The sequence below is a fragment of the Canis aureus genome, chromosome 5, assembly GCF_053574225.1.
Source record: "Canis aureus isolate CA01 chromosome 5, VMU_Caureus_v.1.0, whole genome shotgun sequence".
Classification (NCBI taxonomy): Eukaryota; Metazoa; Chordata; class Mammalia; order Carnivora; family Canidae; genus Canis; species Canis aureus.
This window is the reverse complement of record NC_135615.1, coordinates 20,003,517-20,021,742: the sequence shown is the minus strand read 5'-3', so window position 1 is coordinate 20,021,742 and position 18,226 is coordinate 20,003,517. Positions and strand designations below refer to the sequence as shown.

The following is an 18,226-nucleotide window of genomic DNA, read 5'->3' as shown; positions in this document are numbered from 1 at the left end:
TCTGATTCACTCCGGGGCTCGGGGGGCGGCCCCGGCGCGCCTGAAGGACCCCGTCCTCCGGAGACTCCCGGCCGAAGCGAAGGCAGAAGACGCAGGCGTCGCTCCCACTCTCCGGGACGACCGATCGCAAGGGGAGTCAGGCAGACGGGGGCGCGTTGGCGGGGCCGGCTTCGGGGGGGCCCGTTCCGGGCAGCTTCTGAGCAGGCAGCGCCGAGGTCGCCCCGGTTCCCGACAGGCTCCGCGCGCGGGCGGGGCTTGTCTGCGCCTCCGCTGTTGCCGCCGCCGCCGCCGCCGCCGCCGCCGCCGCGGTTGCTGGGGGTCTGTGAGAGGTGGGGCTGTCGCCACCCCTGTGGAGTCCGTCCGCGTTGCCGTGTTTGCCCGAGGCAGTCTTCCCGCGCGCGTCGCCCCCGGACTCCCGTGGTGTCGAGGGGGAGTCCCCGCGGACACCCGGGCACGCAGCGGAGATGCCTCTCTTTGCCACCAATCCCTTCGATCAGGATGTTGGTAAGCGCTCCTGCCGCTCCCTGGCCACCCCGCGCGGGAGCGCCTGCCCGCCCTGCCCGCCCTGCCCGCCGGCCCTGGGCGCGCGTGCCCGACCCCCGCCGCGGCCCGCCGCTTCGCCTTCCCCGAGGCTCCGTCCTGAAGACTCTGGAGGAGGCTGGGGGCTTGGCTCGCCCTTTTGGGGAAGAAATGGGACTCGGAGAGCCTGCGAAGTGGGCCTTAGACTAGGGCTGTGGGCTTCGGGAGCCCCGCTGTGGAGAGGGCTGGTGTGGGGGGCCTCGGAGGAACAGCTGGTGTGGCATCTGGGGCTGGGACGGCGCCTCTGCAGGACCGGGAGTGGAGGGCAGAGCAGCAGGAGGTCACCCAGGGGAGGACTATAAGCCCTCCAATAAAGTGTTTCCCTGGACAAATGTCAAACGTTTGGAACTAGGGGGATGTTGTAGGTTAGCTTCCGTAGGGGATTTTAGGATTTATTTATTTATTTATTTATTTATTTTTATTTTTTGCAATTGTAACGGGTGGAGGGAGCTGCTGGCTAAGGGTAGAATCACAAAAATGTCGGGAGAGGTGAAAATGGAATAGTTGGCAACAGCTGAAACCGAACCGGGGACCTGAGCCACCGTGCTGCCTTCTTTAGGCAGTGTCTCAGTATTTCACGAAGTGTGCAAGACGACCTTAAATCTGGAAGTGCTGCCTTGTTTTAATTTTTCAAATGTCCCTTCTGTTTTGTTTTTCTGTTTTCTGAATCACTGGTTTGGGGTCCTGACCATACCAATTCAACAGGTTAGGGATTCCCCCACCTCCCCACTCTCCTGGGTTTGAGGGTGATAATTACAGACTTTGAGTTTCCTGGAGTAGAATTTTGGGGTGATTTGGATGCACTTAGGAACTACTGTGGCACACAAGTATGGAATGAAAGCAAGCCAGGTACCGTGACTAATTACTATAGTAAAGAAATGTAAGGACACCCTTAGGGAGTTGCCTTTTTTTTTTTGTTTTGTTTTTGTAAGATTTTATTTATTTATTCATGAGACATACACAGAGAGAGAGAGAGGCAGAGACACGGGCAGAGGGAGAAGCAGGCTCCCATTAGGGAGCCAGATGTGGGACTGGATTCCAGGATCCCAGGACCACACCCTGAGCCAAAGGTAGACCCTCAACCACTGAGCCATCCAGGCGTTCTGGAGTTGCTTTTTATTATTTTGTTTAATTACAAATGGTAGGTGTTGATTTTTGCTTTTTAACTCTTCCTTAGAACATGTCACTGAGGCTTGGAGGTTTGGGTTAAGACTAGAAAATGGGTTCAGTCCCATCTTGGCCACTGCCTAGCTCATGGTGAGATCATGGGCAAATCCCTGAAGCTCTGAGTCCCAGAGTGCTGCTCATCTTTAAAACGTGGGAAAAAACACATTGTGTTTGCGATTCCGTGAAATGATACATGTAGAGGGCTCAACGAAGTAACCTGTATAGTGCCTTTGTAGAGTAGTCATCTAAATGATAGCTATTTTTGGTGGCAGTTTAAATGCATGGCCTGAATCAGCAGTGGATGGAACTTTAGAGATGGCCAATAATACTTAATAAATAATTGGAAAATTGCGTTTAATTCAGTAAGCACTTAGCACACAGTACAGATGGTCCCCGACTCACAATAGTTCAACTTAACGATTTTTTGACTTTAGTATGGTGCGAAAGGGATATGCATTCAGTAGAAACTGTACTTTGCATTTTGAATTTGGATCTTTTCCCGGGAAAGCCATATGCAGTCGGTATGATCCTCTCTCATGATGCTAGGCAGTAGCACCCACCTGCAGTTCCCAGTCACCCATGCAACCACAAGGGTAAACTACCAGTGTACTTGGGCCATTCTGCATTAATACAGGCATTCTGTTTTTTCCCCACTTTCAGTACACTGTGCAATAAATTATATGAGATATTCAACATTTTTTTAAATAAAATAGGCTTTATGTTAGATTTTGCCCAAACAGGCTAAAGTAAGTTTTCTGAGCACACTCTTAAGTAGCCTTAGTAGGTTAGCCTAAGCTGTAATGTAGGTTAGGTGAATTTACTGCAATTTTGACTTAGGATATTTTCAACTTACGTGGGTTTGAGACCTGACCCTATCATAAGTCTAGAAAGATCTGTATTTACAGGAAATTGTCTTAGTGACATCACAGGTGAGTAAGACATGGCTGCTGCTTTCAAGCAATTTTATCACATTACAGTAATTTCTAGGGCAAATGCTTAAAATAAAACAATTTCTTAATACCTCTGTTTTCAGAACTTTTATCTGTTTTTCATAGCTGCATATAATCTACTTTCTAACTACATTCACTTTTATATTCTATTGCCCTTTTTTTTTTTTTTTTAAAGATTTTATTTATTTGAGAGATACAGAGATAGGGACAGAGATAGCAAGAGAGAGCACTAGCGGGGAGGAGAGCAGGCTCCCTGCTCCTAGCCGGATGCGGGACCCCGGGCTCAGGGTTAAGGATTGGATCCCAGGACCCTAGGATCAGATGCTTAACCGAGTCACCCAGGTGCACTTATCCTACTAACTTTTAAGCACACATTTAAATCAATTTCTTAATGACAAACTTAATTTCCCAAGTACCTACACCAGGGTTTGGTTAGTTAATGTCTTACGTGTCAGTTCATTCTAATTTATTTTTTCTACATTTTTACCTGTGCTCATGATTAAAGGATAACTCAGAATCCAACTCATTATTGAATCATTTCCTGATTAGTCTAGCCTAGGATTTCTCAGTAGTAATCGTATTGACAGTTTAGACGAGATAATTACCTTTGTTGTGGAGGTCTATCTTGTGCAATGTAGGGGGTTTAGCAGCAGGTCTGACCTCTACCCAGTAGATACTAGTGCCAACCCCACCCCCCATGATTTTTTAAATTTTCAGACGTTACTAAATATCCCTTGGGGTCATAAAATAGCTTTCAGCTGAGAACCACTCTTTTTTTTTCACCCCCCCCCACCACTCTTCTCGCTCACTGTAATCTTCTCCCTTTTCCAAACTCCTGCAACGCTTTCTGTCTTTACCAAATTATTTAGTATTAAAGATAGTTATATCCTGTATTATGCTCCGTAATTATTTTATTAGTTGCTACATAGTAGTTGCCTAATAAATGTTTGATTGAGACTGTCTCAACTGAGGCTGTTAAACAGTAAGCTGCTTGAATGTAAGGACATTATTTTGCTCCAGGAAAGCTTATCTTTTAAAGTTAGTCAGGTTCTGGTATTTGGATCCATTTGCTCTTCATGAAAATATGAGATGTTACCCTAAGGAGACCTGTCAGAGACTTACAGTAAATAATCCTTGGAAAGAGTCCAATGGACTCCCATGTTAATTTTTTTTTTTTTTTACTAATATATAGAATATGGTATGTAGAATAAATTTAACAACATTCCTTCTTAGTCTATCAATGAGTATGTGACATTAGTCATACTAAGTCACTTGATTTAATTATCACTTAACAGAATATACATTTGTACTTCTTCAGAATTAACTGCCTTTAGCTTTATTCATAAACTGAGATGGTGAATCAGAAATGCACTGATTTATAGAATGTAACATTTTATACAGAGACAAAATGCTGGTTATAGCTTTTTCCCTGTGAGAAATGCTGAGATGTGTTAGAATGTAAGCTCCATAAGGACAGGGATTGCTCTATACTATATCCCAAACATGTAGACTACTAATAAAACATTCAACAAACATTTATTGAATACATGAGTCTCTTTTTGGATGTTGTATTTCTTGATCAGTTCAATTATTGAATTATAATAATAACTTATTCCATCAAATTTTTATTTCAAAGTCCCCTAGTGACTTCAATCTTGCCGAGTCTAACGGTTATTTCCTGGTCTATTTCTGTGTTGATCTCTTAGCTTTCCTCTTTGATATACTTTATTTACTTGGTTTCCAAGATATCAAACTTTTGCTCATTTTCTGCTTAGCTTCTGTTTAGTCTTCTTGGCTTCTTGTTTTTGTGACTTCCAAATTCAAACCAAGCCTCAGGCTCAGTCCTAGAAATTCTTTGACCTTTTTCCCCGTGCAGTATTACCAGGCAATTTAGCTTAGTGTTACAAATTCAGACTCTGGAGCTGTACTGCTTGAATTTATTCCCCAACTTTGCTGCTTATCAGTGAAAGTGACACTGTGCCTCAGTTTCCTTGTCTTTAATATGGGAGATAGTGATAAATGGTTCTTAGTTTTCTTACCTGAACATCCTCATTTCTTCACCCTTGCCTATTTCATTTAGATGGCAGCATTGCTATATCCTGTCACTCATCTCTGATGTCTTCAAGTCATCATTGTTTCTTCTTTTTTCACTTTCCACATCCATTTTATCAGTAAGATCTTTTGGCTTTACTTTAAAAATATATCCAGAATTTTGTCACTTCTCCTTACCTTCCCATTATTGTCTTATTCTGGTCATTGGTACCTCTTTCTTAGACTACGGCAAGAGGTTTATAGTTGCACTACATGCTTGCCCTCTATAGTCAGTTCTCCTCTACAAAGGTCATTGATGATTTTTTTTTTTAATATTTTTTTAAAATTTATTTACGACAGTCACACACACAGAGAGAGAGAGAGAGAGAGAGAGAGAGACAGAGACATAGGCAGAGGGAGAAGCAGGCTCTATGCACCGGGAGCCCGATATGGGATTCGATCCCGGGTCTCCAGGATCACGCCCTGGGCCAAAGGCAGGCGCTAAACCGCTGCGCCACCCAGGGATCCCCTGATCTTTTAAAAATCTTAGATAATGTCACCTACTCAGAACCCTCCAATAGCTTTCCATCCCCTTACAGGGAAATGCACATTCCTTGTTGTGGCTTACAATTAGGCCCCTTCCTGTATGTCTGATATGATTTGATCTCCAAACTTTCTCATTCTAAGTTTTTTGGGTCTGAACACTCCACGGTCATTCCTGCCTTTATATTGTGCTGTCGTCTTTGCTTGAATGTTTTTCCCCTTGGTATTTGAAGATCCAGATGTCCATTACATCATTCAAGACTGTTCAAATGAGTTTCTAAGAGAGTCTTTCCCTAATTACTTTCTGTAAAAAAAAAAAAAATCCATTTTTACTCCCTCACTTTGTTTCCTTGTTCCATTTCATTTTTCTTTATGGTACTCAACTATCTGACATTGATTGATTGATTGTCTCCTGTGTGGAGTATAAACTCCACATAAGGAGACTTTCATTTTTATCTCTTAATACCTAGGGACAGTATCTGGTACATACTCAATACATAATAAGTATTTATCAAATAATGAATTACTCATTTTTTTTTTTTATCTCCAGTCTTGTATTTCTGTTTGGTGTTCTATTATTACCTAGACATCAATCTATCAGAAAACCAAATTTATTTTCCAGTCTGATTATACTTTCATTATATAGTAGATTTTTTCTTTAAGATTTTATTTATTCATGAGAGACACACAGAGAGAAAGAAAGGCAGAGACACAGGCAGAGGGAGAAGCAAGCTCCATGCAGGGAGCCCGATGCGGGACTCGATCCCAGGCCTCCAGGATCACACCTTGGGCCGAAGCAGGTGCTAAACTGCTGAGCCACCCAGGGACCCCCCCTCATTATATAGTAATTTTACGGTGTTCTAGTTATCCTGATTTGAAACCCTAGAGACATCTTCGAATCATTACCCTGCCTCTGCTAAATCATCATATCTTTGTTTTTGTAATAGTACTCTTTTGTATTTCTAATCAAAGTACTTTGGACCAGTTCGTATCCTGTAGACTTGGCCATATTTTTAGTCTTATCTTTTTAGTCCATTCAGTCATAAAACACAGCCATTTTAATTTTCATAAATTTTTTTTTAAGGATTTTATTTACTTATTCATGAGAGACAGAGGCAGAGACACAAGCAGAGAGAGAAGCAGGCTCCATGCAGGGAGCCCGATGTGGGACTCGATCCTGAGTCTCCAGTATCACTCCTTGGGCTGAACGCGACGCTAAACCGCTGAGCCACCGGGGCTGCCCTAATTTTCATAAATGTTAATGCTACATTATTCTTCAGTATGTATGGCGTGATGGAAGGACTTTGGGCTTTGGGTTTAAATTGCAGGTGCAGCATTTGCTGTTAGTAAATGGGCACAGTGTGGGCAAGTACAGAAGCCCTGTAAGTTCAGTTTCCACCTTTGTAAATATGGATAAAAATACCCCAAGGAGTTGCTATGAGAAATAGTTATAGAAACACATGACATTCTAATTCTTTTCTGGAGATAATATGTTTCAAATCCAGTATGCTCAAAATCATATCCAGACTTCTCAAATACGCTTTTCCTCTGTTCTGATTAATGGTACTTCAGTTTAGTCACACATGTCAAGAATATTGACTTCTGTAGTTGTAATTTTCTACATTCCAGACAACAAGCACATACTGTCTACTAGGTGCCAGGCACATGGAACGTGCCCTCAAGGATTTGGTATTGCTATAGTCTGTATGCTTTATCTTCCGTATAAAGCTCTTGAATCCACACTTATTTTCCCTCCATTCATGCCTCCCATCCTTTCCTCTGCTAGGGCAGGCTTAGATCCCTCAACTCTTAGATTAGTACAGTAGACTGTTATCCCTGCCTGCAGTCTGTTGCCATTTTCTGGATGGCTGATAATATTTCTAAAATGTAATATAATCATATATCTCCTCTGATTGAAGCATTTCAGTGAATCTACACCTTTCACAGGAATTTGAACTTCTTAGCATAGAATGTAAGACCTTTTAGCATTTAGCTTCCTTTTTACCTCCTCATCCTTACTTTCCACTGCGTTTCTCAAGGCATGTTTCCTTGTTGCTTTTATACTGCTACTTTTTCAGATATGAACCTCTGGCCTGGCATAGCCTTCTCTTCATTAGTCTTCATTTAAGGATGTGATGCATGGTAAAGCACTTAATACAGTACTTGCCATATAAGCAGCAGTGGATACATTTTATCTTCTCTTATAATATAGTTAGTAGTAGTTGTGGAGCCTCGAGAGACTGCTCACATTCTAAGGGGTGGAATCAGTTACTGTGAAAATATGTTCAGGGGAGAAATGTGAAAATTTAGAATATAGGTCCCTTCAAAGTCTGATAACCATTGGGTAAGAAATTGTACTCAGTGTTTCTTCTGTTTTGATTTTACTTCTTCTCTTAGGTATATTTCTTGTAGCTTTTCAGGTTTGCATTTCTATTTTGCACTTTTCTCTTAGATGCTTCCATGCTGTTCCTTTGATGCCTACTTCTTTTCTGGTTAGTAGAGCTTCAGATTGCTTTTCTTTGTAAACACAGTTTCTGGCGGTCAGGGGGGATAGGAACTTTAGATGAAACATTTTGGAAAAATTGATAACCATCATCTCCAAAAGACAATAATTTCTTAAAGACTTGCTTTCTTCATTAGCCATTTTTGACGAACTGTTACATCTCTAAGCTGATTGATTCCCCCCCCCCATAGCCAGAACATAATCGGCAATCATCCTGTCAGCATTTCTCACCTTCCCAAATCTTTGATAGTCATAAATCCTGAGAAAATCAGAAATAGCTGCTTATCAGAAAAAGATATCCAATGCATTGAGAAGACTGTTGAAATTCAAATGAGGCTCTGCATGTGTTTTTCTGGGTACCTAAGCAAATTTCTCAGTCTTCTCCTTTTGGGTATAAGTATACCTGGGAGATCTTGCTGGTTCTGTTTCAGATTTCCACAGTAAAGCAAATATTGCAATAAAGAGAATTAAATGAGTTTTGTTTCTCAGTGCATATAGGTTAATTTACATTATACCATAGTTTATTAAGTGCAATAGCGTCATGTCAAAAAATGTATATACCTCAATTTAAAAATACTTTATTGCTAAACAAAAATGCTAACCATTATCTGAGTTTTCATTAAGTCATAATGTTTTTGCTGGTGGAGGGTCTTACCTTGGTGTTGATGGCTCCTGACTGATCAGGATGGTCGTTGCTGGAGACTGGGGTGGCAGTGGCAATTTCTTCAAACAGCAGTGAAGTTTTCCACATCCATAGGCTCTTCCTTTCATGGAAATATTTATTTCTCTGTAGCATGCAATGCTGTTTGACACCATTTTACCCATAGTAGAACTTATTTCAAAATTGGAATCAGTCCTCTCAAACCCTGCTGCTGCTTTATCAACTAAGTTTATGTAATCGTTTAAATACTGTCACATTTCAACAGTTTTCACAGCATTTTCTAGTAGATTCCATCTCAGGAAACCACTTTCTTTGCTTATCCACAAGAAGCAACTCCTCATCTGTTCAAATTTTATCATGAGATTACAATAATTCAGTCCCATCTTCAGGCTCCACTTCTAATTCTAGTTCTTTTGCTATTTCTGCCTCATCTGCAGTTACTTCTTCCACTGAAGTCTTGATCCCCTCAGAGTCATCCATGATGGCTGGAATCCGCTTCTTCCAAACTCCTGTTCGTGTTGATCTTTTGACAAACTTCCCATGAATTGTGAATGTTCTTACTGGAATCTAGAATGGTGATCCTTTCCAGGTTTTCAATTTTCTTTGCCCAGATCCATGAAAGGAATTTGTATCTATGGCAGCTGTAGCCTTAGGAAATAAATACATAAATATTTTTAATGATTATATTTGAGAGATATCATGGAGAGGGAGGATGGCAGAGCAGAGGGAAGGGGACAAGGCAGACTCCCTGCTGAGCAACTCAGGACTCAGTCCCAGGACTCTTAGATCATGAGCTGAATCAAAGTCAGATACTCAACTGACTGAGCCACCCAGGTGCCCCAGGAAATGTATTTCTTAAGTACTAAGACTTGGAAGTCAAAATGACTTCCCTGATCCAAGTGCTGCAGAATGGATGCTGTATTAACAGACATGAAAACAACATTAATCTTGGTGTATATGTCCTTCAGAGCTTTTGGGTGGCCAGGTGCATTGTCAATGAGAGCTTGTATTTTGAAAGTAATTATCTTTTTTTTTCTGAGCAGATCTCAACAGTGGACTAAACTTTTACTGAACCAGGTTGTAAACAGATGTGCCATCTTCCAGGCATTATTCCATTCACAGAGCACAGGCAGCGTTGATTTAGCATAATTCTTACAAGGCGCTAGGATTTTCAGAATGGTAAATGAGTATTGGCTTCAACTTAAAGTCACCACCTGCACTAGCCTCTAACAAGAGAGTCATTCCTGTCTTTCAAAGCTTTCAAGTCAAGTATTGACTTTTCCCTAGCTATGGAGGTCCTAGTCAGCATCTTTTGCCTCTATAAGGCTGTTTTGTCTATGTTGAAAATCTGTTTAGTGTAGCCACCTCGTTAATGATCTTAGCTGGATCTTCTGGATAACTTGCAGCTTCTACCTCAGCGCTTGCTGCTTCACCTTGCTCTTTTATCTTACAGAGATGGCTTCTTTTCTTAAGCCTCATGAATCAACCTCTGCTAGCTTCAGACTTCTCTTTTGTAGCTTCCTTTCATTTTTCAGTCTTCATAGAATTGACCTTGCTCTGGATGGGGCTTTGGTATAAGGGAATTTTATGCCTCATTTGATCTTCTCTCCAAACTACTCAAACTTTTCTCCGTATTGACAATAAAGCTGCCTCACTTTCTTATCATTTGTGTGTTCACTGGAGTATTTTCATTTCCTTCAAGAACTTTTCCTTTGCATTCACAACTTGGTTAACTGTTTGGTTCAACAGACTTCGCTTTTGGCCTATCTCAGCTTTTTGACATGTCTTCCTCACTAGGCTTAATCATTTCTAGCTTTATTTATTTATTTATTTATTTATTTTTTCATTTCTAGCTTTAAAGACACATGTGACTCTTCTTTTCACTTGAACACTTAGAGGCCATCATGAGTTACTAATTGGCCTAATTTCGATATTGTTGTATCCCAGGGAATATAGGGAGGCCCAAAGAGAAGGAGAGAAATGGGAGAATGGCCAGTGGACAGTTAATATACACACTTTATTAAGTTCATCATCTTAATATGGATGCAATTTGTGATGCTTCAAAACAGTTAGAGTTGCAACATTAAAGATTACTGGTCTTTGGGCAGCCCTGGTGGTTCAGCAGTTTAGAGCTGCCTTCGGCCCGGGGTGTGATCCTGGAGACCTGGGATTGAGTCCTGTGTCGGGCTCCCTGTATGGAGCCTGCTTCTCCCTCTGCCTGTGTCTCCCTCTCTCTCTCTGTCATGAATGAATAAATACAATCTTAAAAAAAAGATTACTGGTCTTTGTATACAGGCATACCTTGAAGGTATTGTGGGCTGGGTTACAGAACACTATAATAAAGTGAACATCTCAATAAAGTGAGTCAGGTGAGTTTTGTTATTTCCCGTGTATATAAAAGTTACATTTGTACCATACTGTAGTTTATTGAGTATGCAGTAGCATCCTGTTTAACAATGCACACACCTTAATTAAAAAATACTTTATTGCTAAAAAATGCTCGCCATCATCCGAGTTTTAGCAAATCATAATCACTGATCACAGATCACTATACCAAATATAATAATGAAAAAGTTTGAAATATTGCAAAAATTATCAAAATGTGACACATGGAAAAATGGTGCCAAAGACTTGCACAAAGCAAGGTTGCCACAAAACTTCAATTTGTAAAAAAACAAAAAACAAAAAACAAAAAAAACGCAGTATCTGCAATGTGCAATAGAGTGAAGTGAAGTGCAATAAAATGAACTTTGCATCAGAGTAAGGATGATCTGAGGATAAAATGAGATCATTATGAAGCTTTCAATTCTTTAAGAAGTGAGTCCCTTTTTTTTTTTTTTTTTTTGCTTGGCACTTTTACCTTCCCTACAAACCCTCTTTCTGTCTTAGAAAATAGTTTTGACTTTGCTGCTCACAAAACCATGTTGAATTGTTACTAATAGTTTTTATTCTTCCAATTTAAAATGTATTTGTTGTTTTGTAACTGAGAAGAACTGTGCTACTGCTCTTGTTGATCTTGAGCCAGCATCAATAAATAATCTGAATAGTTTCAGAGTTTGGAAATGGGTTGCATTTCTGATTTATGTAAGTTTGAGTCAGATTCTGATCTTGTTTATGTATCAGAGAGCAAAGAAGGTAGGTAGTTCATGACTGTTTACCTTGTTCACCTGTTCAGTAGGTACATCTTAACTCAAGAACTGTGAGATCATACTTTGCTACGGTAATAAGCCATTTATATTTGATCAGACATAAGCATATCATATCTGGTCAACAATTGACTTAGTAAGTTAAGACTTAAATAGCTTAGCTATTGTATTTTTAAATAAGGCGATGAGTTTTAAAATTTAAGTGTTTTCTTTTACAAAAATGCATTGTTTTTAAGAAGCCTGCTTGGCTACCAGTCAGTAAGGATGATGATTAATTATTTAAATACACTATCAGCTCAAAGTGATGACTTACTTTCCTTTTCTAAGATGAAGTAAATGTTAGACCAGAGGATATTGATCAGGTGATTCACTCAATATTCTTTGGCTTCCTAAAGGTTGGGATCTATGAGGTTGGAACTCCCCAGAGCAGTTCCACTTGGATTGGTTTACATATTGAGTTTCTTTGAAGGTAAAATTTTCTTATAAAAGAGAGTAATGAGTAATAAAGTGTGTCACTGGTCTTTGTCCCTGTTTCCTGAGAGGGACCCTCTAAATCTTTAGAATTTCTTGAGTGACGATAGGAGCATCCTATTCAGGAAGAGCTCCTAGGACAGTATTTTAGTTTATGCTAATGAGATGACTCAGCATGGAAGCTGGTCATTCCAGAAAGACTTAGCCTTGTGATTAGATGGTTGGGACTTTGAGTCATATGATATTAGCCAGACCTCCAGAGAAGGGTAGGAGGCCTGGAGATTGAGTTCCAGGAGGTGGCCGATAATACTTCATTTACTGAAATGCCAATAAAAACTCTGGACACCAAAACTTGGTTGAGCCTTCTTGGTGATACACATTGGTGTGCCAGGAGGATCATGCATCCTGAGGGCATAGAAGCTTTGGCTTTGGGATTGTCCCAGGCCTTAGTCCCACACTTCATTGATTGGTTCAGATGTGTATCTTTTGTAATAAAACTGTAATCATAATGCTTTTCTGAGTATTGTGAGTTGTTACAGTGAATTAATGAACCTGAAAGGGATATTGGGAATCCCTGATTTTGTAGCCAGTTGGTCAGACGTGCATATGACCTGGGAACTCCAGAGCTTGTTGCCTATGCCTGAAGTGGGGAAACTTGTGGAGTTCTCTGCCCTTAGCCAGTGCACAGTGCAATCCAACAAGCTCCAGATAGGTAGCATCACAGTTGCATTGTAGAGACTTTTGTGCACTGAAAAGTAAAGTTTGAAAATCATTGAAGTAGATACCATTAAAGGTATATGTGTTCCTGTGAGTTTTATGGGTTCATACTGTAATTACCTGAGTGGATTTAATATTTATTGAGTTCTTAGGCTGAGAACATGAATGTTGAAAGAATTGCCCAAAGTTCAAATTGTTATTATTTTTAAGGGATTTAGTCTTTTATGGGAGCTTGAAAAGTGACAGGGAAGTTTGATTCAGTTATCCTTTTGGCATACACTACAGCCTGAACAAAATCAACAGCATCTCAGCATTTGCTTTATAAGTAACCTGTTTAGTTTCTAGAGTAGTGTTAGTTTCTCATTATGTTTGTTGCTTTTCCCTCATGCAAACTGTTTTCACATATGGGCAGCTGATTCTCCCCCCCCCCCCCCCCCGAAAGTCCAGTTCTGATCAGATAATTTCTTGTTGGAAACTTTGCTGTTTCTTGAGCTAATACAAATACCTCATCTTGTATTTTAGGTTTTTGAGTGGTTCCAACTTTTCACAAAGTAGTCTTTATTGTAGCCAGCCTAGATTCTTTGTTATACTTCTCTTCTGTTTTCATAACTTTATTCTTTATTATACTATATATACTGTATATTTGTACTTAAGTAGAGACACGAGTGTATTATTAATCCTGTTCTCTTAGTTTTTAAGTATATCAAGAAGCCTTTCCTGAGTGTTCCTTTCTCTCCCCCCAGGTCTTTACCTTTTGTTTTGTTTTGTTTTGTTTTTTCCAGCTTACTTCAGGCTTTCCATTTTTTTCTGTGACACTTTTTCTGTTGTCTATTTAGATCTCTATCTGCTGGTTTCATTTCTTTATTTAGAGTCTAAGTACTTCAGATGGGGCCTGGCATAGATTAGAAATTTATTCCATTTTGTTGAATATCCAGATTTTATTACTTTCTGCAAATAAGTCACCTTTCCAGGATCTCAGATGTCTTGGATATTTGTATTCTTACACAAGGAATTTGTGTGAATTACCTGCTTTTGTTAAAATCTCTATTGGAAGATGGTAGGATGACTACGCACAGGTACCTACTACTCATTGGTTATCACCTACTACCACCTTATTAGATACTTAATCTAATTCCCTAGTGGCAATGACTAACTGGTAGGTGTTTCTCTATCCCTTGGGGCTGTTCTATGGATCAGGAATTGTAAGCCTACAAAGAGGTTGGACAGAATTGGCTGCTTGCTATTTTGTGCTTTAAATCTCCAGCTCTCCATAGTAGATTCTAGAATGGGGAAATGAGTATTATTGTCTGTTGAACCAGGGAACAGGACTTTGAAGGAAAGTAAGGAGCAAGAATTTCAGTGTCCTCACCAAGACCAGCCCCTTACAGGTAGGAATATTGGTATAGATCAGGCCTCCTACTCCCAACCCATCTCAGGTTTAAAAAAAAAAAAAAAAAAAAAAATGTTAGTGGGAATCACGGTGATGCTGTCTTTCAGCATATCAGTTCTTTGAGTCACGGTGTTCCAGTCAAGACAGGTTACCTTCTGCTTCTGTGTAGCTTTTGTTTCAGAAGATAATAACGATTTCTTTTGAAGTTTTTTTCCTCTCCACATAGACTCTTGTTTTTTCTAATTTGCCTTATTCTGTTTTCTTTTTTGCCATATTTGCCTGTTTTGTTTTTTTTCCTTTATCTTGCATATTAGAAGACTTTCTCAGCTGCTAATCCGTGGTTGTCTTCCCAAGCTTAATATTAGAAAAATAGAAAGCGCTTTGGAAGCTGTGATCATGTGGTTAGGCCTTACTGACTGAACTTCATTATAAGTGATATGGTATGCCATTTACTGTGGAATCTCTCTCTACCCTCTGTGTCCCTATCTTGAGTATTTTTAGCTGTTTCCTCTTGGACTGACCTGGAATCCCCAGAGAAGAGTTCTGTAATTTCTCTGAGGGTATGGATGAATGTGAGGGGGTAGAACAGAATAATTTCTGAGAGGGCAGATATTTGATGGGGGTGTGGGAGACCTCAAGACTACCCTCCTACCTTTCCACTTCCAGGATTCACCAGGACTCACAATACTCAGCATATAGTTACAGTTATGATTTATTATAGTGAAAGGATCCAGAGTGCCATCAGCAAAGTGAAAGGGCACATGGGTGAAGTCTGGAAGTACCATTCATTAGAGTCAGTGCTTGGGGTTTTTATTTGGAGCTGATCTTGTAGGCATACTCTGCTTGGCACGTACCCAAACTCCAGACTCCCGGAAGGAAAGCGGATATTCAGAATAAACCATATGTCTGTACAGTCAGTTTAGACCTAGGGAGCCAGTCTTCTCGTTTCTGAGGATGGTGAGAACTCTCCCTATATTCAAGTTTCTATACACCAGGAAATGCATAAACAGGCTTCTTAAAGTATAACAGGCCTCTGTGTTAACTCTTCAGTGCAGCAGGTATGAGCATTCATGCAGTTGCTGCTTCCTTTATTAATTTTTAAATAATAGACTTTTAGAGTAGTTTTAGAGTCACAGCAAAATTAAGCAGAAAATATAGAGATTTCCTATATCCCTCCTGCTCCCACATATGCTCAGCCTCCCCAAATATCAGCATCCTGTACTAGAGAGGTATGTTTGTTAAAATCTTATGAACCCACATATCCCCATCATCATCATCACCCAAAGTCCATAGCTTACATTAGCATCACTCTTGGTGTCTCATCGGAGTAGTTTCTCTGCGTGGCGAACCTCTGTGCTCCCTGTTCGTCTTGCCCTTGCTCCAGCCCCTGGCAACCACTGATTTTTTTTTTTTTAACTGTCTCTATAATTTTCCCTTTTCTAGAATGATATATGGTTGGAAATATGTATTATCTACTTTTTCAGATCGGCTTCTTGCCCTTAGTAATATGCCTCTAAACTTTGTCCGTGTCTTTTCATGACTTATTAGGGTTTTGTTAGCACTGAATAATATTTTGTTGTTTTGATGTACCTTAGTTTATCCCTTCACCTACTGAAGGACATCATGTTTGCTTCCAAGTTTTGGCAATTATGAAGAAAGCTGCTGTAGACATCCATGAACATGGAACATCTTTCCATTTATTTCTTTGATTTCTTTCATTGGAGTTTCATAGTTTTCCTCATATGGAATCTTGTATGTATTTTGTAGATTTATGCTTAAGTAATTTGAGTGCTAATATAAATGGTATTGTGTTTTTAATTTAAAATTACAGCTGTTTGTTGCTTATATTAGGAAAGCCTCTGACTTTTGTATCCTACAATTTTGCCAAAATAATTTTTTTTAAAGATTTATTTATTTCAGAGAGGGGGCAAGGGGGAAGGAGCAGGAGGGGGGCAAGCAGACTCCCTGCTGAGCAGGGAGCCCAACAGCTTAGAGGGGAGGGGATGCTGATCTCCAGCCCCTGGGACTGTGGCCTGAGTCAAAAACAAGAATCGAAGGCTTAACCGATGGAGCCATCCGGGCGCCTCTCATTTTTTAGTTCCATTTGTGGATATTTTTGGATTTTCTACGTAGATGAACATGTCTGTAAGGAAAAATAAGTTTATTTCTTCCTTTCAAATGTATACCTTTTATATCTTTTTCTTGTCCTTTTGTATTAGCTAGGATTTCCAGTATGCTGACGAAAAGGTATGGTGAGAGAAGACATCCATGCCTTGTTTCTCATCTTAGGTAAAGCTTCTACTAGTTTCTCACCATTAAATATATTAGCTATAGCTATTTTGTAGATGTTCTTTATCAAATTGAGGTTCCCTGTTATCCCTGTTTTGCTGAGAATTTTTATCATGAGTCATTGGACTTTGTCAGATGCTTTTATTGATGAGATCATGTGATTTTTCTTCTTTAGCTGTTGATGAGCTGGATTAAATTTATTGACTTGAATACTGAGCCAGCATTGCATACCTGGGATAAATTCCATTTGGTTGTGATGTAGAATTCTCTTTACGTATTGTTGAATTTGATTTACTAATACTTTCTTAAAGATTTTTGCATCTGTGTTCATGAGAGATAGTGGTCTGTAGTGTTCTTTCCTAATAATGTCTTTGTATGGTTTGGGTACTAGGGTAATATTGCTCTCATAGAATGAAGTATTTTCTGCTTTTGTCTTCTAGATGATATTGCAGATAATTGGTATAATTTCTTCCTTAAATGTTTGGTAGAAATTACTATTAACCTCTCTGTGCCTTATGCTGTCTGTTTTGGAAGGTTATTAATTTTTGCTTCAATTTCTTTAATAGATACAGCCTTCTTCAGATTGTCTATTTTTGTGTGTGTATTTTGGCAGATGTGTCTTTCAAGGAACTGATCATTTTATCTAATCAAATTTGTGGGCATAGAGTTCATAATTCTTATGGGTGTTTTTCCAGCACTACTGAGCAGTTCTCTAATTCTCAGTGGACATTGACCAGTGTCCCACAAATGTAACTCAGTTCTGACACTATCTACCTAGAAATAGTGTCAGAGCCCCCACAGGTTGAGGACTCAGTCCCACAAGACTGTCCTCACTCTTCACTTCAGATGCCAAAGTCCAGGATATGTCCTTGTGCTGCCTTTTTTTTTTTTTTTTTTTAAAGATTTTATTTTATTTATTCATGAGAGAGAGAGAGAGGCAGAGACAGGCAAAAGGAGATGCAGGCTCCCCACAAGAAGCCCCATACGGGACTTGATCTCAGGAACCCGGGATCACACCCTAAGGCGAAGGCAGACGCTGAACCACTGAGCCACCCAGGCATCCCTATCCTGTGCTTATTGATTGGCCATAATTTGGTGGTTCCCATGATCCCCCAACTTTATTGAGCCATAGTAATGTTCATATAATATCCTTTTAATATCCATGGAATCTATAGTGACATCCCTTCTTTCAGATATTAGTAATTTATCTTTTTTAAAAAGATATTTATTCATCAGTGACACAAAGAGAGAGGCAGAAACACAGGCAGAGGGAGAAGCACGCTCCTCCAGGGGAGCCCGATGTGGGACTTGATCCTGGGACTCTGGGACCATGCCTTGAGCGATGTTCAACCACTCAACCAGGAGTCCCTCTTTTTTATTTTTCAACTGTCAATTTTATTGATATTTTCAGAGAACCAACTTTTGATTGTATTGATTTTTCTTTATTTTCTTTTTTCAATTTCATTGATTTCTGCTGTAATTCTTTTCATCTGCTTACTTTGGATTTAATTTGTTCTTCTGGTTTTCTTTTTTTCTTTTTTTTTTTTTGTTCTGGTTTTCTAAAGTAGAAGTTTATATTAGTGACTTTAGATTTTCTTTTCTAATGTAGGCATTCAAAGCTATAAACTTCTCAAGCACTGATTTCAATTATATTCTACTTTTTTTTTCTTTTTTTTTTTTTTTTAAGTAGGCCCAGTGTGGAGCCCAACATGGGGTTTAAACACATAACACTGAGATTGAGATCTGTGCTGAGACAATTAGCCAAATGAACCACCCAGG

The 18,226-nt window shown here is 39.8% G+C and overlaps 1 protein-coding gene across 4 annotated transcripts in view; it reads left to right on the top strand.

The window, feature by feature from the left end:
- The first annotated feature begins 252 nt into the window (after nt 1–252).
- STAM (signal transducing adaptor molecule) overlaps nt 253–18,226 on the top strand; it is a 79,535-nt gene continuing 61,561 nt past the window's right edge. For 3 of the 4 annotated variants that reach the window (XM_077897047.1, XM_077897045.1, XM_077897044.1), the window contains exon 1: nt 253–504. Coding sequence is in view for 2 of the 4 variants with exons in the window: in XM_077897045.1 (XP_077753171.1) it covers nt 465–504 (40 nt within the window). In the remaining 2 variants the exon portion in view is untranslated. The remainder of the gene's footprint in view (nt 505–18,226) is intronic. The other variant, XM_077897046.1, reaches the window with a different exon arrangement.